The sequence below is a fragment of the Copidosoma floridanum genome, unplaced genomic scaffold (assembly GCF_036245765.1).
Source record: "Copidosoma floridanum isolate Cflo_tuat_1 unplaced genomic scaffold, Cflo_Japanese_pri ptg000007l, whole genome shotgun sequence".
NCBI lineage: Eukaryota > Metazoa > Arthropoda > Insecta > Hymenoptera > Encyrtidae > Copidosoma > Copidosoma floridanum.
In genome coordinates, this window is record NW_028321884.1 from 4,759,813 (window position 1) to 4,783,095 (window position 23,283).

Sequence of the window (23,283 nt, forward strand, 5' to 3'; positions counted from 1 at the left end):
AATAATTTATGTAAATTTCAAAATAAAGTCTCATGTACTTCTATACTGATTCTCAAAACTAGCATCTAGTGTATATTTCACAGTTGATAATATGATTATTTCCACCCATCAAAAAAACAAAACGTACCCGAAAATGGCTTGAAATTCAGTTTTGCGCGTATACACTTACGTCCGGATATACCTAACTCGAAAAAAAAAAAAAAAAAAAAAAAAAAAGAGGAGCCTTCAAATTACAACAGCCTGGCCACGTACGATTTCCGGGTCGGATGCGCACGTTGGTGTATACATGAAAAATATTAATGCGAGCATTCCCGCGAAATACAGCAATTCCCATGATAAGTGTACGTCGCGTATATATACAATATCATCGCCGTCAGCATCGCTGTAAATTTTTCACGCGAGTATATATACCCGAGTGCGCGTTGTCCACTATATATTATGTACACGAGTGCCTCGTTGGTTGTGTTAAAAATAAAATCGATTGGAAAAAAGACGCGCAGCAACGGCAGGTGTAGCGAGCATGCGATTAAAAGTAATACAACGCCAAGCGAACGTAACCGCTTATATACTTTGAGAGGGATGTGCCACCGGCATGACAATTGCGGAGCTGAGTGATACTTTTGTGTAGTTAAACTATACGCTTCTCTCTTTTTCTAAATTTATGATGATTACGCGTGTAGAGAATAAACAAATTATTTTATTTATTTATACGGTGCTTGGGCATCATTAAGCTTTACAACAGCCTTCGATTTGGTTCGATTTCTAAAAGTGGTTGAAATTACCTAGGAAAATATTTCAAAAAATTGATTTCACATTTTTTTTAGAGCTCCCCTTTGAATCTTAATCAAAGAAAAACTATCATTTCTGTGCATGGATGTTTTTTCCATCGACAGATAATTAGTTTTCAATTTTTTTACACCTTGTGTTAGTCGGTCCTTGGATTACTTTTCCACTGATTAATTCTTTTGTTTTCGTAATGATATTCGCAAATCTAATTAGTGTACAGTAGTATATGTAGTCATTGTTTCTGTTGCGTTTGACAAAGTGTACCTCAAAACATTTATAATTTCCATTTCATATCCATAACATAGGACTCAATGTTGCGTAATGTTTATTAGAAATCTATGACTTATACAATTTATAAACAGTGAAAATTCATAGAAATACCAGTAAGATCGGTAACATTCTTTTTAATGAAAAACGTTATGTTTTTTTGTATTTTTAGTATTTATACAGATTAATTACACATATATAGCCTCAAAAGTACCAGTGTCAGAGAAATGGTCTCTCTGAACAAGTCAGTATTTCGATGTGGTATGTATTAGAAAATGTATATCATGTGTAAAAAGTTGCAAGAAAAATTATTCCGATATGAATATAATCAAGAAATTTGAGTTAAAAGAAAATTCTAGTTTTTCAGGATCTGTTGAAATATAAGATTAACACATTATTACATCTGAATAAGGGGTTTGTTTGAAACAGTGAATCTCAAAAGTTGATTTTGGTAAAACATGAATAATCCTTATGATACATGTAAGTCAATTGTTTAACGTAATAAAGTAAAAGATCACAAAGTAGTTTAAGGATGAAGAAATCGTGAAGATAACAATTCACGTAAAGAGAAAATTTCATAATTTGATTAGAATTTCGAAATAAAGATGACAAAGTGTATATATCGGGTCCACGATAATCGTTGTACACCATCTATGACAGAATGAAGGAAATAAGTGGAGAAATGAAAGAAAAAAAGAGTGAGGGGGTGGGAAGAAGAAAGAGGTACGGCATTAGCATGCCGATTTGTAATTGTAAAATCGATGTCCGGCGTGACTGAGTTGTCCAAGTGAATTTCCTCGTTACTTTCGGCATTGTCCATTGTATGTTTATAGGCTGGCTGGCCAAAGATGCATGAGATTGGAATTCCTCATACGAAAGGCTCAGACCTCCTCCTTTTCTCTCTATCCTCTTGCACACACATACTCTTTCTCTCTCCTTTTTTTTTTTTTTCTTCGTCCTCGTACACAGGTAATTTGCGATTCGCATACAGAAGAGACGACTCCTCGTGTCGCACCTGTGTTTTGCTGTTGCTTTGTTTGCTATAGCTTGCAAGTGTAGAAGAGGGTGTTTAGAATCGCGTCGATATAGCGGACTTTATGTTATTGTGGATATCATTGCAGAAAGTCTCATGTATTTGAAAATTTTGTTCTGGAACTTTCGAGAAACTGTGTGTATGGTTTTTTTTTTTTTTTTAATAATTAAAACTTTTGTTTAGCTGATGATTTGGAAGAAAGAAATAACGCGAGATGAGCAAACAACAAAGATACTCTTACAGATTGCGAAAAAACTGTTTTGCAACAGTTAATGAGGTTTTATAAGTAAGTACTTCTGCAAACTCGAACATTTCTAGTTTACGTGCGGCCCAGCCGAAAAAGCATCGAGATGAAATCAACGAAAATCGCGCACGATGTTTTTCGACAAGACCATATTATTGGCTCTGCTTTGTGCATACAAAATGTACGATGCCTCGTATTTTATTTCGCACAACGATGGTGGTGATGACGTTGCCGATAGAATTGTCGTTGCAGAATGGCGCTACGCGAGTTATGGGCTGTTTGCGTTGGCTCGGTGTTCTAAGCTGCCTGCACCTCGTATTTATTCACTTTCGAGCGATTTTTATGGAGCCGTGCAAGCGCTATCCGCGAGCCATATCGTATACACGCGTACGCTTAGAAATTTTATGGCCCACGATTTCTATATCGCACTGCCCATTTGCTTGATTTTCGTTTATACTTTTTTTTTTTTTTTTTTTTTTTAACTTTTTGGGAAGTTAAATTCGTGAAATTTCTAACTGGTAAGGAAAAAACCACCGCTAATCGTTGGGACAAAGCTCCCTCTTAGAATATTATTCCCAACAGGTTTTTACATCGTTTGCTTTAAAAATTAATCTTGTACTATGTTATTTTGTCTTTTCCTTCCCAAAAGATCATATCTTGTTTGGAAAAAAAATCCTTCTATTTTTGCGTCTAATGTTAGCTCAGAAATTTTGTTTGTTTTTTTTTTTCACTTTATTTTATTTTATTCTGAACATTAGACCTTTTCCATTGACGAAACAAGAAACAAAAACTTGGGATTTCCAACGATAAAAATAATTGTTTATTAAACATACACAAAATTAATAATTTGCGAAATAAATCCTGTAACGCATTTTTATTTGTAACGTGTTATTTGGCAAGATCAATTCAAAGTCATACCACGCCAATTTAACAGATAACAAAAAGCTATATCTACCAAGAAAAAGTTAAGCGTTTGTCAATAACAGTTAACCCCGTACATATTAACTCATTTAGCCCTTCCAGCCCTTATCGCCCAGACAAGCGTGTAGTTAATAATATCAACTTCCGCAAGTGCCACCTGCCTGGGGGGGATCGATATATCGAGTCCAGCTCACCCATACTCGTAATAACTTGACCTTACAACCACTTATACGTACATACAAAAGCCCGTACGCGACCCGTAAAAGGCGCGTTTTTATAACGGAAGATTACCGAGCGTCAAATACACGCGTGCTCATATGATTTTTTACACGCGCGTGGCCCGAGTTTGATCGAGTGCGCCGCGTATATTACGCGGAAGAGAAAAAAAAAATTTTTGTACTGATGGTATTGGAGACCAACGATACGAATTTCAGGGTCACATGAAAGGGCTCGCGTCTGGATGTAAGGCATATCATGAAGGAGGGATGTTGAAACTCCTCTAAATGTGCCTCCCCTTCTTTTGACCTTCCGTGTTTTGCTATAACACGCGTAAACTTACTTACTTGATGAGCAACGCAATGCTTTGGCAGATAGTTAAAATAAGATGTGTGTGTGGCACTTTGTTCAGCAACGAGAAAAAAAACAAATGCATTGGCTTTAGCCAGACAATGAGTGTTCAAAGGTGTAACGATAATTTCAGACTGTTTTTCATCTAACTGGCGGTGGTATTACGAAAGTGGTTTGAGTTTATTTCGGGCACTTTGTAATGTGTCAATATTTCATTGGGGGGAGACATCCTTGCTATCTGTTTCTTTTCGATCTCATAGGTACCTTAATAAAAAAAAAAAAATGGCGGGGAAAAACATATTAAAAGCTGCTACGTATTTTAAAAATATATTCCCGAAAATGATGTGCGGAAAAAGACATTTTGTAGGAATTCGTAAAGCAATACTTCAGAGTCTATATAAATTTTACCTAAGAAATAGCTCGCGACTATTTTCATCTTTTCTCTGTTATGTCAACGTGATAAGACATCTGTCGACGATTTACCATGATCCATTCGTAATTTCAATCAACAACACACTGAGAGGGTTTCAATAAAAAAAAAAAAAAACCTTGACTATGATCATTTGTAAAAAGACTCGGTGTTAGTGAAAATTACGTACTGCTCAATCGAGCATCATTCGCGTGGATTTGTCTGAATGGAGGTACAATTAGTGGTGCATCTTGTAAATTGAATCACCTACATTTATTCGATGACTTTCTCAACGTGACAAGAATAAACAAGAGAATTAGAATTTCCAATTACTCGGAGGAAATGTTTTTATTGAACCAATGGCATTTAACTTGTCAAATCAACGATGCAGTTCTTATATTGCGAGAGGATGGAGTGGCGAAACGACATTATTTTCATTCACTCGATGGGTTAAAAATAAAGTGCGTGAATAGCTATACGATTGTGGTTCACGATAGTTGACTGTAAAAATTTCTTTTTCTCATGTAAACATGTTGAATATAAGAAAGTTGGTAAACCCTGACATAAAAAGTTGTTCATGTCTTTCACATCATATAGAGCCATCTGTTGTAAAATACCTTTAGCCAATTATTAAGAAATCTACTTTACGAAGTATAAGAATTTTCCATTTCGAGCTTTTTTTAAAAACTGAAAAGATACATCAACTACAGCTTACAGGATTGAAAAAAAAAAAAAAAAAATTATCAAACACCTTTCTGATCCTACGCAGCATTTATATGTGCGTATAGAGAAAGAGAAGAAGGAGAAGAAGAAAGATAAGACGCGCGAGGGGCTGGGGAGCAAAAGAAATCGGATGTGCGCGCGCGTCTCCAACGAAAACGCCGAGTCCATGGCTGTGCGCTCGCACCGTGGAGTAGTCGTCTTAGTCGTGCTGTAAACAAAACTCGGTAGAACCTCGTGGCTCGAGTCCAGTGAGGCAAAAACCGCGCCACGAGACTCACCACTCGCACGCAGCTTCAAAAGCACACTCTCACCTCCTTCGACCATGTCCGTCGCGTCCACTTGGAATTTCGAGTAGAGATTTTTTTTTTTTTTTTTTTTTTTTCAACATAAATCAAGTTCGAGTTGTGACGGACTTTCGGAACAATGCAGTTCGGATGCTCGGTGCTTTTTTTTTAAAAGTGCAGCGTAGTGCGGACGATTCGACGGTGATCGGGTGATGTAGATTTCACCGCAGTGAGAGAGATTGTCGCTACCTACACAAATAGTCAAATGAAACCAAAGATAAAAGTTGCGAAGGACAAAAGTGCACTGTAATTTGTTCGCGCGTCCGATTTTTTAAGTGTAAGAGGACGAACCGTCAACAGAGAAGACAAATCTCGAATGACGAAGGGTAAAAAGCTCACGAGGTCTAGTCGTCATTACCGATCACGGGTGTAAAAACTACGAAAAAGAAAAAAAAATGGAGAACGCAACCGAGTTGATCGCATCGATGTTCTCACAAGTCGTGGGTGTCAACGGCACTGGTATACCGATCAAAAAATCGGCACCCATCCCCCTGTTGACGTTCATCATTTTGACCTTTGTCTGCGCGATCGGCATCGTCGGCAACATCTCCGCCCTCATCATCCTCTTGCACAAGGACAAGGTAAAAGATAGGCGTGCGTTTGTTGTTTTTGCGCCAATATCGATCGATTAGTATCCTCAGGGTATAAGTTACTTGCCCCACGGCACGTAAAAATAATGCTAGTTCTGATCCTCCTAAGCCCGAAGTCCGTGTGTGCGGTGGTATTGGGTAAGATTTTCAAATGATCCTCGCCTCGATTACTTTCCTAATCTGTTTGTGGGAAAACAAACTTTTGTCAACACTATTTTGTATAAGTCACGACGCAAATATCGGTAATATTTTGAATCAACTGTAACTAAGATGATTACTTTTGAATACAACAACGAACCACGTCGATGTAACAGCGAAACAAAATAATTTTGCTTTTCAATCAATGGAGACGTAGTACACGATTTCGTCGCGTAAAACAAAATTTAATTTATCGTCTTTCTCATTTAAATACATACCGATCTCCTATCGGCATGCATCCCACGTACCCCAACGACACATCTCTTGCAAAATCTACAGAAAATCACGTGCTTCCGAAGATGAAACGATCCACCGCACATCCACCCTACGAAGGACGAAAATAAAACGAACTCCATCACCCAGGATGTAAATATATATGATAGGCGAAAAATGCGCGAAGCGTCGCCACGCGGATCGAACATCGAATAAACGATCGGAGCTACCGATTGTGTTATGATTCACAAAAGTTACGAAAATGCCAGAGCTAATGTTTTCTCTCTCATTTTTTTCTTCTCGCTTTTCCGACTGGAACACTATACGCACGCGCTTGAACATCCAGCGGAGAAACCGGAAGCACTTGCTGATGCTGCGCTGCCTGACGATTAACGATCTGATAGCGATGCTCGGCACTTGGGTGCAAATGTACGTATCGAGGTACTGGCAGGGCCATTACAACTTGTGCGCCCTGCACGTCGTTTGGCGGCTCTTTGGACTATTTAGCGGATGCGTGGCCATCGTCATGGCCGCGGAGAGGTGGCTCGCCCTTACGAGACCCTTCGCCTACCAGAAGGTAAGGTTTAACGGGTATTCTGTTTTTTGTCTGGATGATCTATCGATTTATGGCTTTTTTCCTTTAAATTTAAACAATTTGAAAGGTACATGATAGTTATACAGTTCTGAGGTTTAAAATTATTACCAACTACTCGCACGAAAACTTGACCAACAAAAAAAAAGTGTCCTCGTGGTTTAGGATAAATTTATAGCAATGGTAGAACAAAAGAGCTTTTGGGCACCCCGAGCAATCTGGGAAAATACCACGCATTACCATGCACGGTCCTGTATATCTATACCGTCTTCTCTCGGGTTTATCATCACCATCACCCAGGTTGAAAAAGTTCACACTGTATCCTTGCCCAGAGCTTTTTTGTGGACAGCTTTTCCGGGATGTATACATATGAACTTATAAGCTCACGTTTGGGAAATAAACATCTTCCGTAATTTTACGGGAAATAAATGGTGGAGGGAGACTCTTTATGGCAGATAAGAATTTCGACCGCGTTGTCCTTAACGTTCGTGGGTAAACCATACCTATAAAGGACGATGACCTGACCTCTAGAGCTTAGAGGCACGTGTGATATTTATCCTGGCTAAATTATGCAGAATGACGTTTGAGAAATGACACAGGTGAGGAACAGGGTTTTTTTAAATCATACGATACCTATCATTTTTTATAATGGTTCAACCAAATATACTTACTCATAATGATAAAAATAAATATGAATACAATGTATACAAAAAAGAAAAACGATAAATGGTTATCGTTGGGATTTTCAGTTGTAAAAGTTACATTGGCAAGGAATAAAACAAAATGATATCGATTTATCTGTTTTTGACGTTACTTTCATTGATTAGGAATTTTTTTTTTTTTTCTTTTTTTTTTGGTAATGTTGGATGGAACAATTAATCGTTTAATTTGGACAAAATAGTGAATTTTATGGTTTACACTTGCTGGCTTTTAGCTATCATGAAACGTTTTTTACACTTCACTAGTCATGTTCATCAATAGTTTTTTTTTTCTTATTTGTGTAAATATAACATAAAAATTTTACTGAGTTTCTTAAATTAATTGTGTAACACATAAGAAACTCTAGAAAATAAAAAAATAAAAAAAATACAAATATGATAACGTGACAGTCTGGTAATCGGATCTTTTGTTCGAAATTCAACTGCTTATGGATTCACCCATACCATTACATCAAAAGTAAAAATTTAACAAATTATGCTTAAGCATCGTAAATAGTTTATTTACCATCATACTATACCAATAAAACTATAAATAGTAAATTGATTATTTAATAAATATAATACGCAAAATTATATATCCTAAAATTTAACTGTGTAAAATGGAGAAGAGACACGCATAAGTAGTAAAAAAAAAGATCACCAGTCGACGTCAGACACGATAAAATGTTATCAATCGTGACGAACAATTTTTAACTTTGCCCAATTTTCAATGAAAACATTGGCTCACAATGGTGCTGTTGACTGTTTACTTGAATAATCAAACTAAGATAAATTGGATGAATATTGTATTGACCCTCAAAACTTGGACTTGCGAGAAAAATTGTTAGTGTATGACCTTAAATTTTGCTGATCGAACGATTAATAGTTGATGCATAGTAGCTTTAACGCTTTATTTATTTATTTTTTTTTTAATTTACATTCAATAAGTATAGATGAATATTCAGTTCGATGCAAAAGAACCGTATACTGATGACTCACATCAACAAATATTGTTATTACGGAATGTTATCTCGTATGTCCGATACTTCAACTAAATGTGTAACATTGAATCCATTAAATTTATTTTTTCCACAGTTAACTTTAAAATAGTGACAAGGCAAATTTTAGTTTTGTACTAAAAAAAAATGATTGAATATTTTATGGATGACGATCATTTCTAGATCCACCTTAAGAAATGAAATATTAAGTAAAAATGGACTTAAAACAATAAATGCGGTACATTTATTGACAAAGTGGTTGCATGAATGAAAATATCTGATTACAAACAACTTATTTAAGTAAATACACAAACCGTGTAGGTATATACAAAGATATTCTGGTGTTGTTATTGCTTGAGTACTTAACTTCTTTTATAACTTTGTATCATTTCAATATTGGAATAAGTTTGAGTAAATTTGAATTCGACTAGTAATCAATTCATTTTTGCAAAAATGTTTTTATTGATTTTTTTTTTTTTTTGAAATAATCTTTACAAACTTTTTTTTGAATGCTAAAAACACTATTAAATTTATTTTTATTTTTTAATCTAAATAGAAACTAAAATCAAATTCTATTGATATTTTATAGAATTTATGCTCTCAGCAGGCATATATCGATCATCGGCACTAATTCAAATAAATTGAAGATTGTCCCTGGCCATAACGAATTTGACTCCCAAGTTCAACCACTTCGATGTACTGCAATCAATAATAGTTCCAATATATTGTGTGTATAAGTAATTTTATCGAAACGTATGGCAATTGCGTAGTAGTACGATGTATATAATATAAAAAGCACGTATATAATTTTTTATTACTATTTTTACGAGTAAAAAAACTATGGCTATCATATTTAATTTCTTGAATATCCAAATATTGTAATGTAACGAAGGAAAAAAGCGTAGAATTTAAAGCCATTTATGAATCATTCTTTCCACATTTTTGTGCTCCTCGCTTACTTGTGAATGGGCTATTTTTTCGTCAGTCAAAGTTAATGTTTTTTTTTTTTTTTTCCAAGAAAGTATTGACTTCTTCTTTCTTCAAGTACTTGCATGACAAAACCATTCCGTTCATTTTACATTCAGTTCAAAAGTTCCTTTTTCGTATTTGTTATCACTATCAATTATGTTGATTTACCTAAATTCCAAAAAATCCTTTAGAAAGCACAAAATAAATTACTCTCAATCAGGTGGGCAGAAAGATTCGAGAGATAAATGTTTGACGCACTGGGAGATTTTTTTTTGGCGATCGAAGTTGCGTTGTACGAAAAAAATTAGACGTCCCATTCACCTCTTATTAAGTCACGTCAGAATTAAGAAAAAAAAAAAGTCTATTTCCAGAAAACTTGGTAAAAGTACTCGTCTAATGTACAAACTGTCGCGTCAATTATGCAAACAGTAGCACATAGAGATAAAATCAGCTCGATAAAGTAACGAGTCACCCTCGCTTCGGTGTACCGGGTAAACCTTTTTTTTTAGCGAACGTAGGAGATCAGCATGGAATAAAAGTTTATTATACTTAAAAAAATGGACTAAAAATGGACAATAACCCACAGCTTATAAAATTATTGTTCAGTAAATCAAATAAAATAAAAAAAAAAAACCAAATATAAGTAACTCTCACATTGCGTACACACCATGTGTGCAGCCTTTACATTGACACACTTAACGGCTGACAGCAGCGTAGAGTTCGTAATTTCTGAGTCAAGGTTCTTCGCTCGACGGGAGCGCGTCAAGTAAAAACGAGCGTATCGGAGGTATCTATTTTGGAAAACGACCGATATGCGAACGCATATGTGCGTATATTATACACTTTTTGGGCGAGCTCCGGTGCATGATAAATTGATGGTCGATAATATTATTAGCGAGGGACAGACTGCGTGAGTGCCCACACGTACAACCGGCCGTTCGATTGCTGCAGTCATAAATGGGATTGTTTTTGCAGCTGTTGAGCTTCTTTGAGTACGACTTATATGAGAATTAAATTATTCCTGGAGTCTTGACATTTATTGATTATGATGTCGTTGGATTGACACTGTTTTTGACACTTGGATTTTTTTTCTCGCTTGGGTTTACTTACTTACTGCTGATTCAGCAACTTATTTCACCGTGTTACTGCATCATTAAATAATTTCCCAATTTCATGCTACGTGACGTGAAAACAAAATTATAGCAGCTTTAAAAGTACCGATAAATACGTGAAGTGGAAAATTGGACAATCGCTAGAAAATCGATGTATATTCGTTATGGAAAAATTTTACTAGAAACATATAAATATAAAACAAATATAAATGATTGGCAATAATATTTACTATTGTTATAAATTTAAAAAATGAACACATTAGCGAGTGCACAAATATCACAAATACATCTTACTGATGTTTAGCAGGTAACGTACCCGATGATCGTGCGGTGCATGGTACTCCTGTGGCTGGTCGCCTTAACCCTCACCTTCCTGCCGTTCGTCGGATTCGGCGTTTACCAAGAGATGACCAACGAAGGCCTCGTGTGCGTGCGCTACAGAGACGCTCACGAGCCCATCGACGTCGCCTACGCCTACGTCTGGTTCTTCTTCGGTGAGTGACTCCCCCTCAATGAAAGAAAAACACTTTTTTAACCTCGAGCACCACACGCACACATGTAGGTAGCGTACTCTGTCTGTCGATCGTCTGGTGCAACTTGGCGGTGGCTCGGGCGCTGAAACGCCTAGGCCGACGCAACGGCTCGCTGAGACGAATCTCGCGGGCCTCGTCGCGAGCGAAGCCTCTGCTCAACGTGGCCCAGCCACCGGCCGAGGTCGGCATCACCGCCGAGGAACGGGCCTTCGCCAAACTCATGGCTCTGCTCTCGATATCCTTCCTCATATGCTGGATGCCACAGATGGTGAGAGTTTCATCTATCTTTTTTTTTTTTTTTCTTCTTCTAATATCCCGTCTTTTAGCCCACTTTGTATTAGCCACACGCGCCCGAGCGTAGGTGGTAGAGTCCAATCAGAAGGGGGTACATCTCGGAGGGTGTCTCTCGAGAATTCCGCGTCTGTGCGCTGATTGAAGCGTACATATTAGGAAAAAGGCTACGATGGATGGGGTTAAAGAGTATGACTGTCGGGGGTGTAATTGGGTGTAAGTGGAATCATCAGTCCCAAAGTAATTTATTAATCGAATGATATATCTGTTTAGGTGGGTTTGTTGCTCGAGGAACGAGCTATTTTTGTACACTGGCGATATTGAATGCACGTCGACTTGGAATGCCATAACATCACGTCTCCCTCAGCCGTTCGCATAATGTCACCAAACCACCCATATACCACCCCATCCCCCGTGTGTCCGTATACACACACCTGCCTGTGGTATTTATTTCCTCACACACGTTTCTCCCTCTATACGGCATCGTTTCGTCCCTCGAATCTCGTTTCGGCAAATGCGTACAGGGTCTCCTTGACTGCCCTATTTTGTCTCCGATCGAGTTCCTTCCCCCCGCGCTTCGTGTCGTTTGCTTGTACCTTTTGAATGGCCTTCGCTGTCCGGGTTGCCTCTGGCCTCTCATTTTTCCTTACTGCAAATACAATAAGTATACGTAGTCATCGAAGGATGTTTAAGCTCATGGAAACGACAAAAATTAGTAATATACGCTGTCGCAAGGCCACAGGAGCGTGGCGATCATTTCGACAGGCTATTCGATTTACGTTATTGATATGCTTGTTAAGTACTTCGTTGCTCTTCTTCCTTGCGGAATTTTTTATTCGCCTGTCGACGCCCATTCGTCCATATTAATCACTTATTACGGCACTCATATTGATAAATCACGTTTGAGGGTTTCAATCGAGACGCTGTCGTTGAAACAAGTAGTACAAGCGCGATATGGTCAGACATTGCGAAACTATATCCTTTTGACTTTGAAGGCCGAAATTTTTGTACCTCGACAAGTAAGGACGTGCGCGTTGAACTTAAAATCTCACTGCCACGTGTAATATATGTATAGCTTTTTTTCTTTTACATCAGAATATCATTTGTACGATTTGAAACGATAGAAAAATAATAAGTATAGCGCGACAATTAAATCACCTCACGTACGATAATCGAATGAATTATTCGCGGCAAATGGAGTCACCAACGCATAGAAAAATAGTCACGCTTGAAGAAGCTACTTACCGTTACGAGTAGGTGTACGTATGTATGAAGTACAAAATATAATCCCAATAAAGTTAACTTGAATTTTCGGATGGATCGCACGCGGACACAGAGCTTTTCCTTACACGTAGATCAGAATTGCAAAGTTTATAATCATTGCATACCCTATTATATAATTAAATGATTATTATTTATGTTTAATTGTAATATTTTTGCAGTTCACAATGAAAAGTTATGACTTAAAATAATAATTAGTAATTACTCGTATTTTTTATCTATCATTTAAAAGTATGACGAGAGATTAGTATGGAGTAAAATCACAAATGCAAGTTGTACAACGTTGTAAGTTGACTAATTTTATTTCTCTCTTGCAATGTTTTTTTTTCTTAGAACGTCTATAAGTACTTACAATTACATGTGTACGCTTCTTACACACAAATGATGCAAAGTCTCCCATCACGTGACTTTCAACGACGAGACACACGTGACGTGCTCTTTTTTCCCTTTTTGTTTTGTTGTTCGTAGGAGTGCACATATCCTACGAGGAATACAATTTAATATTACTTAAGCTTAATTTTCTACAATTTATCATGAAATCAATCGTATGTGAACACAATTCATCTGTACCCTGTACATTCACCTCTGCACGAGTAATATTCAGTAAATTTTAAGATCAGCCATACCATTTTTTTTTTCTCACTCCAACAGCTCGGCATTTTTTCCCTCACATCCGTTATTCAAATCCCTTCTGCTGCGTGGTGGCGTTGATCGAATACTTAATTAGCGACCATTGGCACGTGATGCGCCCAAGTGCGTTTGCACATACGTCGTGTAGCACATAAGTGATGCCACAAACAAGATTTTTATTTTTCCACGTATCTCTATAGCAGTATAAAAATATTTCTTGTCAAGATGAAATGAACCAAGCGAAGCTAAGATTGTTTACGTTTTTTGGGAAAATCTCAGGCATAGTTTTTATAATTTTTGAATTGAAAATGTAATCTCTTTCTTCAATAAACAAGAGAAAATAAAATTTTTGTTTTTTCTCCCACAGAAGTAAGAAAAATAAAATTCGAAAATTTTACACAATAAAAAGAGATGCGATAAAAGCGTAACGCGTCATTTAATTTACGTTGAAACATTTGCGTTGTACCTTCGTAGCTGCAGAAAAATAATTTATTTTCTTTTTTTATAACACCAAGAGTCTATACGAGAGACACTGTGGCTTTTTATTTCACAAGAGAGAAACAAAGACACCCACGCATTCACAAAATTCACAAAGAAAAAAATTGTACGTTAGATCTATCGTGCAGAAGCTGCCTAAAATTGACTGTACTTTTTACGCATAAGTTGCAGCGATAAGCGAATATTTAATCATGGCATAATTAAACAGCCACAGTCGTCACTAACGTAATCTTGGATTACCCTATACTTTTTCTCGGCAGGGCTTCGGTACCTGTACTCTTTAAATCTCGATTACCATTCCACTCTCACCTTGTCTTTGCCCCTTAGGGCGAAAAAAAGTATCCTCTCGTAAACACCAATTTACCATTTAGATGGCAAAAATAATCATCCACACTAGCACTTACATATAAACACGCCTCTGTAAATATAAAACTATGCACTCGGTTGTCATGTCACACAAGCACGAAAACATAAATGCCACATGCAACACGACGGAGCTCGATTCGTATTTACGAGCTTTTCCTTCCTGTGTACGGACGCCTTCGCGCCTCGTTACGTCCATATACGCGTGAGACACGTGCGATAGAACAGGAAATGCGCTCGGCGCATAATATTACATACACAGCTATACTTATATACGCTGCTCGTATACAGTTATGTTTTCCGTTCGATGCTGTAATAACAAACTTGTTGTTGTTGCTGTTGTTATAGATTCATATTTCATAATTTTTTATATCAGCACTCCGCTGTATTTTTACCTGATACTATACCGATCTCTTCATTGGATGATCGACGATTCGTTAATCAAAGTAGGATCATGACAGTGTAGCGATGAAAACAAAAAAGGCATGGCTATAATAATAATAATAATATACGGTTACGTATCCAGCGAACAATGTATCGATAGTATATTTTTTCTTTTTGCTCGACTGAGACTTTGATCATCTGCTTTTGCGACCTGAATGGGATGCATCATATCTTTACAGTGGAACCTATGACGGTTCGTTAAATTTCAATCAATCAAAATCCGTATAGTGAAAAATAAGGTTTTTTCCCGAAATATTTTATTCTCTGTTCAATAACTCAGTGCGAAAGTTCGAGTAAATCTTGATCGCAGTACGTACAACTCACGTTTCGCGCCGAAAACCCGGGATCGTTTGAGATTCAGCTCAGGCGAGCGGCTCACTTCCGGAGCTAAATCCACTTATCGGCGTTTGTTTGTTTTGATCGTCTTCTCACGTACCGAGTCTCTCTCTCTTACACGCGTGCACCGTCGACCGTCAAGTGCCCGAGAGCGCCTTAAACGGAATTGTTATTCGTGCGATCGGTATGGAGTACCCAAGTATACTTTTACCTGGTAAAGGATATAGCTCGCGAACCCTTGTACTTTGCCGTTGTCGGCGACGCAACGTCCTGTCGTGCGCACACTTTGGTGTAATACTCGCTAATACTTGGCTAAATGAAATTCAGTGGAAAAGAAAAAAAAAAAACCCCCCGAGGCAGTATAAAAAAATAATCGTTACCGATGGCTCGCAGATATCCATACCACTGGGCCAATACAAGAAGAACACGCCGGGCCTGAAACTCGTCGCGTCCAAGTTGATAGCGGGTTTCCAAAAAGTGGCCGACGTCCTCCTGTGCCTGCACTTCTCCTTGGATCCGTACATCTACGTCCTGCTGAGGGTGCCCCGGCCTCGATTTCCCCTCCTCAAGCCGATCTGCCGCTTCTGCTGGCCAGTACGCAGCCGAGCCAGCTCCTTCACAGGTACTTGTTTATTTATTATTCATAATTATTTAGATCCATCACGAGTACTCCCTGATTTAAGCGGAAAGAGATGATTTCTCCTCCGTGCGAGTGCCCCTATTTGTATCACTGTCAAGCAAACCAATCCCAAGCAAAGGGGAAAGTGAAAAAAAAAAAAAAAAAAGTACACCCCCGTCCTGAGGTAAACTCGAGGGCTTGAGAGGGCATATATATACGGAGAACTAATTTTCTTGTCCCGACCTCGCTCCCTCCCGAGTTACAGGAACGACCGAGCATCCGGGCAGCAGCGGTGACCCGCCGACCCCGATAACCGAGGCCCCGTCGACGCCCGTCAGCGAGGAACACGAGCCGCAGATGGTGGCCGTGGCCGTCTGAAGGTCAAGCTTCATTCGACGACATGGACCGAAGAGCTTGTGGATGTCCGTGATGTATTTTACAACCCTCGCCCCCTTCCGTGTCGTTCATTCCCTGTGCGTATACGTATAGCGGAGTCTTGGTGTTTTTTTTTTTTTGAGAAAAATATATTGTTTCTCGTGGTCGGTCGATTTGTGTAATGGCTGGTTGCGTCAGGGGTGTTGTGAAAATAATTTTGGAACGGCCATTTGTTTGCTTGAGAAGAAGTTTTTTTTTTTTTTTTTTTTTTTTTTCTCACCCTTCCATCGGGAGGAAAAAGAGTTTGGTTTTTGCGAGGGACAGGTTTTGTTTCTTCAATTTTACGGAGATCCGCACGGGGTTGTTTTTCAATGGTGCTTTCATTCCGTTATTTACCACTGATTCACGAGGTACATGTACGCGTAAATTTGTACTTAAGGATAGTTCGCGAGGATTAAATTGGACTAATGGTACGATTTTACAAATGATAATTTATGATAAATCACATATTTTTTTTTTTTTTTTGTAAAATGTAATCTGAATGGTATTTACGATCGTGTACTTTTGAAAGATACAAGTATTTTTTTTTAGTACACATACAAGTTGTCTGGTAAAATGTTGAATTAAAAGGATACTATGAATAATTAGATACTCATTCCGTACCTGCGAGTGAGAATCATTATTTTCAATGTATAGTAGTGTATAGTATTATCTAGTGAATAGTATTTTACGATAGGCACAAATGTTATTACTGGCGAACAAGAAGTGTGAAAAATGTTAAATTCTTTTTTCATTATGCATCAAATACAATTTTAAGAAAAACCACGAATATGCATGTAAATAAAACATTTAATTACAGATGTATAAATCGCTGTTGGTATAAATTATCTAAAAAATGTTGTGATGTTATTACTGATCAATTGTAATCTGATGTAAAAGTTTTAACATTCCAACGAAACATTTAGTAAATTTAGATCCAGACATAAGTTTTTGATTTAATAAAAATAAATTGTATTATCGATAGAACAATATTTTTCGAAGAAATGTGGTGAAGATAGGTAAAAATTATTTTTAATTTATTTTATAGATTGAAATTTTGTTTTCAATGTAAATACAAATAATGATTAAAAACTACAAAAAAATTTTAAAATGTGACTTGAAAGCTGGCAAAAGTGAGAATTTGATCACTTGTGATGTTTTAGAAAGCGATAAGAATATTAATACTCAATATATATGTTAAAAAAAAATATGGATCTAATATTAAGTAAAGCAATCATTATGTTCATTAAATTTTTAAAATATTGCATCAAGTTCTAAGTTACGTATTATAATTTTTAAGTATACAAAATAAAAACTTTTATATAGCGACCGCAAGCAATACTTTCTTTCACCTGCAACATTTAAGATATATTTTAATATCAGTTAAATTATTATAAAATTAATAACACAGGGCTTTAAAAAACCAAATTATTTTTAGACTTCTGACAAAAAAGGCATTCTCGTATGATTTTAATATCTTTTTACCTTTCTCTCTCGTTATTAATATCATTAATTGACATTGTATATTTTTTTAAATACACTTAAATATGTACCAAATATTTTTAAGTGTCTCATAAATATGTTCAAAAAGTGTTTCATTTTTTAAAAATAATTATGATTCTTAGCATTAAGAAGTGTTTTCAATTATAAATATAGTGAAGGAGCAAGAAAAAAGTAAAAATAACTTTTTTCGTCATTCGAATTATTTTTCATTATTAATTATTAATTATAATTATGATAACTGGATTTGCAATTTCTCACGTATGTATATTCTTCTATACTTTATCACAAAAAAAAGAGTAAAAAAGATAAACATTGAATTCGCGTATGCAGCATTGTAAGTTGGCCCTTATTTTTGTATTTGATTCTTTTGTATTATTTAATCTGACTATTATGAATTAACAATTACTTAACTATCAAGTGAAAATCTAAATCACTTGTGCGTTTCAAACAATGCGCGCGTCGACGGAACGAACTGGAGCGCCTGCGCGCGTCGATCGTTACGAATGTGGATTCCGGACCAAAGACACGAGGACCACGCGGAATAGGGCCATTCGCAATATTTGGCGCTTACGCCTCTTATGATGGCGCCCACGCAGTTACGTTACGTATAGTTTACAAACGGGTGTTGTTGTGATGATGCGGGAAACAGTGCGCGGGTCTAGGTAATGGACGTTCGTTTCCTTTATCATAGAACTCGTTGCGGCGACGAATTTTTCAAGGTTTATCGGTGAAACGGCAAATTGTGCGTACTCGTGCACCCACGGCTTCGAAGATGATGTCGCAGCGGGTGTGCTGCAGAACGTGCCTGGCCGAGTGTGGCGACCTCGTGCCCATCTTCTCCGGCAACTCTTACGTGGACAACTTGCCAGATAAGCTCCTCAGCACTATCAGAATTGAGGTTAGGTTGCGATTGTTTTGGCGTCGCGCTCTTTTTTTCCCTCTAATACTTTGCAGTGCTCATTATTATTATGTGACCATTTTTTGGTGTTTCGGGATTTCAAAGAATATTTAGCATATACTTATTGATTGGCAAGTTTGCTGATTAAGTTCTTGGGACATTATAATTGGCTAATCACGCAGTGTTTCGGGTCATGGTTTATTATATTAAAGTTTGTTGGCTTGAACATTTTTTTTTTTTTACAAATTTTTATCATTTAGAGCTTACAGTACTTAACGTAGTTTTATTGATTGCACAAAGCTTACATTGTTGCAATGTATTGATAGTACAAATTTTTATCGCTTTAGTGAAGTCGTTTATCACTGTGGCTATAATTTTTTCCTTCAAGTAGATGTTTCACTTAGGCTTAATATACTAGTTAAAGTGAACCACTATAGAATGGCTAAAAGAAACGATTTGATTCTAGGTTCAAAAGGATGACAAACTCCCTAAAATGATATGCAAAAAGTGTATATTTCTTGTCGACTCCTTACATTGTTTTAAGGATCAGTGTGAGATGGCAGAAATTAAGCTCAAACAATCGCTGCAGAATTCCTTACCAAGTTTTAAGAATGTCGGTCAATTACTGAATACTGTGGAAGATAACGACCCAGCTGCTTTTCGTTCTGGTAAGTATTCTCAAACCATGGAAAGTAAATTTTATAAAAGTGATTTTTTTTTATCGACAATGGATACAAATCGAATTTTGTTCATTCAGAATCTTCGAGTGAAGACGAATATCATGTAGAGTATGTATCCGAAGAAGCTAGGATAGAATATGAAAATACTAAAAAACAAAGATATAAGTCAAAACAAGATCACAAAAAGAGTTCAGGTGTCAAAGTGAAATCTGTAGAAATCCTACCATCAGAATCAAAAGAAAATATTTACAAAAATCTTTCAGCCATTAAGTATGAGTGTCCAACAGTCAAAGAGGTATTTATTTATTTACATCTGTGTTATTAATTATTTTACAAAATGAAATTTTGACTGTACCCCTGAATTGATTTTTCTAACAGGAAGCTAATCTGTCTGATTTTGAAGAAAGGTCATCAGTTATTTTATCTGACGATTCTTGTAAATATTCGAGTAAATATTCACGTAATCCCCATAAAAATCGCTTCTATGACACTGAGTATATTAAAGAAGAAACTGTGCATGTTGATGAGCCAGTAGCAAGAAGAGTTACTAAAAGAAGAACAGATGATGAAGATATGTTTAGCCAGTCTTTGTCCAAAGTACCCAAGAAAGTGGTATTTAAAGAGGAGGATGAGTATATTGATGAAGACTTGCATTACATGGAAATAACTAATCAATCAGTGAGCACACCGATTGTGGTAGAAGACAGTAGCCCGCAGTATAATTCAGTTGAGGAAAAAACTTATGAGACAGGCAATGTTCCAAAAGTAAGAATGAATTCTTTACCATCCATACCACCCAATGAAGAGTATCAAAATACACTAGAAAATAGAATGAACGTTGTGATGAAGTATGCTACTTTAAATTTTCCTGAAATATGCACAATTTGTTCGGGTTCATTCGAATCCCATACTGAGGTATTGAAACATAAACTTGAATGTCATTTAAAGCCAGATCAAACCAACTACTTTTGTCCGATTTGTCATGAGAGTTTCTCATCAAATCGTGATCTTGTGGATCACATATATATTCATGAAGATATTCACTGTCTTATTTGTGTTTTTTGCTCAAACTGCTTTTATACCGAAGAATCGCTTAGGTAAGTTATCTAGTATGTTAAAAATCAACCCAGTAATTGGTAAAATGATATTTTATTCATCAATTCATAAATATTGCTCATTTAAAGGCGACATCTTCGTGATGCCCATGTAAACCTGCGAAAGCTCAAGTGCCAGAAGTGTCCGAAGCAGTTCTACCAATTTCAAGCTATACTCTATCACTTACGAACTCACGTGACTGATGCTTACTTGACTTGTATGATATGTCCATTAAAATTCAATGATAAAGAGAGTCTTCAGATTCATATAAATAAGGAACATGGGAAACATCTTTCATTCAAACCTTCAAAGTGTGAAACTTGTGGCATGAGATTGTCCAAAAAAGAATTGGTTGAACATATCATGATGCATCCTAGTCATCTCTGTCGCTATTGTAAAAAAGGCTTCATTAAGAAAGAATTACTTAGGTTTGTTTTTTTTAATATTTAAATTTAATTATTAAAAAATAACAGTGTGATGTAGTCAACATATTTGTTATGCATAATAAATTTTTAACTAAAGCGATGCGTACGAATCATACATCAATTAGTGAATGAGTTTGGGTACATGATTTTTTGTTAATGTCAAATTGAAATTTCATAGGGAACATATTGCCACGCATGAAATAGTTGAACAAGAACAAAATCAGCAGCCCAGTAAAAAGCATCACTTTGACTGCTACTTGTGCACTGATTCCTTTGTGACAATTGATGAGCGCACTCAGCACATGCAAGAGCAACATATGCAGATCCAAGAACAGTACACGCAGTCAACGGAAGTGCCGTGCATACAGCCAGCCCCAGAGCAGCTATCCACATCAAAGAAGGTTGATACTAAGAAGTTTAGATGTCGAGTGTGTCACAAGATTATTGTATCACAGAAAACGTACATCGCGCATCTCAAGAATGTGCACACAAATTCTAAGCAGACTAGTGAAATTCTCAGAGAGCTGTCTGAGTCGTTGATCAATGAGAGGCGTAATGAGCAGCATAACAAAAGCAATAACTCATTCGAATTCACGTGAGACAACATTTAGCCTGTTTCTTCTTTAAAGTTTCAATTTTGAATGAGATGAACGCATTCTATGCCTGTGTTTTGATATACTTTCTCATAAGATCATGTTTATAGAACATCTTGTGCATTAAGATAGCACCGCTATTAAATGAGTATTTATTTATATTACACATTTTTCAGTAGTCAAAGTAATCGTTTCTCAATTACATGAAAAATGTGGGGGAAAAAAAGTTTCATTGCATCTTTTAAATGTAAATGAAGTTTTAATTATAATTGAAAAAATATTTTATTAATTATAAATTTAAATGATGAAATAAAAATTCGAGTATCTCTACAAAAATCGTGAAGAAGGACTAGTAAAATTTTTTATAAAGCATTTTATTGGCAAATCCTTTGAAAATGAAAAATATAAATAGTACTGTAAATAATACGATACATACAAATCTAACTTTAATAGTAGTTCTTCAAATTGTATGTACTGCAATTTTTTCACTATTGCAACTTTCTAAGTAATAATTATACATTTTTTTCATGTAAACGAGTTAGTTACCTATTTCACTATATTAATGTTGATTATTAATTTTAATCATTGTACATCCATTTTTTTACGATTTCGACGTCCAAGCGTTTAAGTATAACGGAGAAATAGATTTTTGTGCTCAGTTTTTAAAGTACATAATATTTACTTTTTACTGCACAAAAATCTACTACATAATGAATTAAAAACTTAGTTGATAGCCATTTTACTTTCAGTTACAACATATTTTAATGATTAAAGATTATGAATGACAATATTTTTTATGTTGATGTACAAAGATTTCTTAGAATTAGTTTTGATTGATAAGATGTATAAATTTATTCTCAAGAAGAAAAGTGAATGTTAATATCAAGCAAAAACGAATGATCTCCATTTTTGTAAAACTTGATCACTTATAGTCTCAACTCACCTTCCCGTTTGTAGTACACGATGTTCTATTTAAATAGTTTCAAACTTTAATTATGTAGAAAGACGTTAATGTAATTACCCACGCGAACGTATACATATAAATATTTGAATGAGAAAATTGTAAATTGTATAGTACAGTTGTAAATTAAAAATTAACCAACAATCGTAACCATCCAACACCAGTACTGGCAAAATAGTACGTCTCTAACATCGAGGCAATTAAGAACGTTCATGATCTGTTCAAATCGAAAATGGTTGTTGATTTAAAAATAAGGGTGTGCCTTAATTTACACTTGTGATTAATATACAATGCTTATAAGTATATGTATATATTAGGATGTCTGGGATATTCCAAAATTATTTTCTTTTTCATTTCCCACAACAAACTATTTCTACAACTAATACTTTTACCTCGATTCGGCGGCACTAAGTAACCGGATAAATTTTTTTTAAAGTCGCGAAAAAATTTCGTCATCCTCATTTACAGAAAGTTCAGTGATACTTGCACTGGGGGCACGAATTAATTTCTCGGATTTCGGTGTGTTTACGGGGGGAGGGGTTAAGAAAAATTTAATTTTGAAAATAATGGTAGTCCTAATACTTATATCTGTCAGCTTGATAGTTCGTTGCTTTATAGAAGCAAAAAAAAACAAAAAAAAAAAAAAACAAAAAAAAACAAAAACAAAAAAAAAAACAGAAAAATCTCCATGCTGTGTGTGCATAAAATTAGTATATACCAAGATCTTAGAAGTACCAAAAGCGTATATTATTTAAATTTATTTTTTAAATAAAATACTTTATGTAAACCAATCCACAATTAGAATAAACATTTTCTACGAGTACGACCGCCCGTTTTTTCGTCACAAACCACCATACATTCCGAATTCAGTGTATGCGGCAGTTCGCAACGATCGACACTAGCATCGTATCGATCAATCTAGTTAACATTAAAAATGCGAACGTACTAACATTGGATACAGGGCAATATTGCCGTAACGCGTTCGCAAACTCTGCTAACATAAGTCAAGTATGGAGCGCATGGAGTATGGTAACATAAATACATGCTACCGTTCG

General features: G+C 36.1%; 2 protein-coding genes across 2 annotated transcripts; both read left to right on the forward strand.

The window, feature by feature from the left end:
• The first annotated feature begins 5,689 nt into the window (after positions 1 to 5,689).
• LOC106636650 (thromboxane A2 receptor) lies at positions 5,690 to 16,171 on the forward strand. Its single transcript, XM_014349096.2, has 6 exons — positions 5,690 to 5,875; positions 6,642 to 6,872; positions 10,969 to 11,158; positions 11,227 to 11,465; positions 15,434 to 15,662; positions 15,925 to 16,171. The coding sequence occupies exons 1-6, from the start codon at positions 5,690 to 5,692 to the stop codon at positions 16,035 to 16,037; spliced, it is 1,188 nt and encodes a 395-aa protein (XP_014204582.2). The 3' UTR covers positions 16,038 to 16,171.
• A 1,987-nt stretch (positions 16,172 to 18,158) lies between these two features.
• LOC106637963 (uncharacterized) lies at positions 18,159 to 23,010 on the forward strand. The gene is made up of 6 exons (XM_014350954.2): positions 18,159 to 18,474; positions 18,941 to 19,142; positions 19,232 to 19,449; positions 19,533 to 20,251; positions 20,339 to 20,677; positions 20,853 to 23,010. The coding sequence occupies exons 1-6, from the start codon at positions 18,349 to 18,351 to the stop codon at positions 21,271 to 21,273; spliced, it is 2,025 nt and encodes a 674-aa protein (XP_014206440.2). The 5' UTR covers positions 18,159 to 18,348; the 3' UTR covers positions 21,274 to 23,010.
• The last annotated feature ends 273 nt before the right edge of the window (positions 23,011 to 23,283 follow it).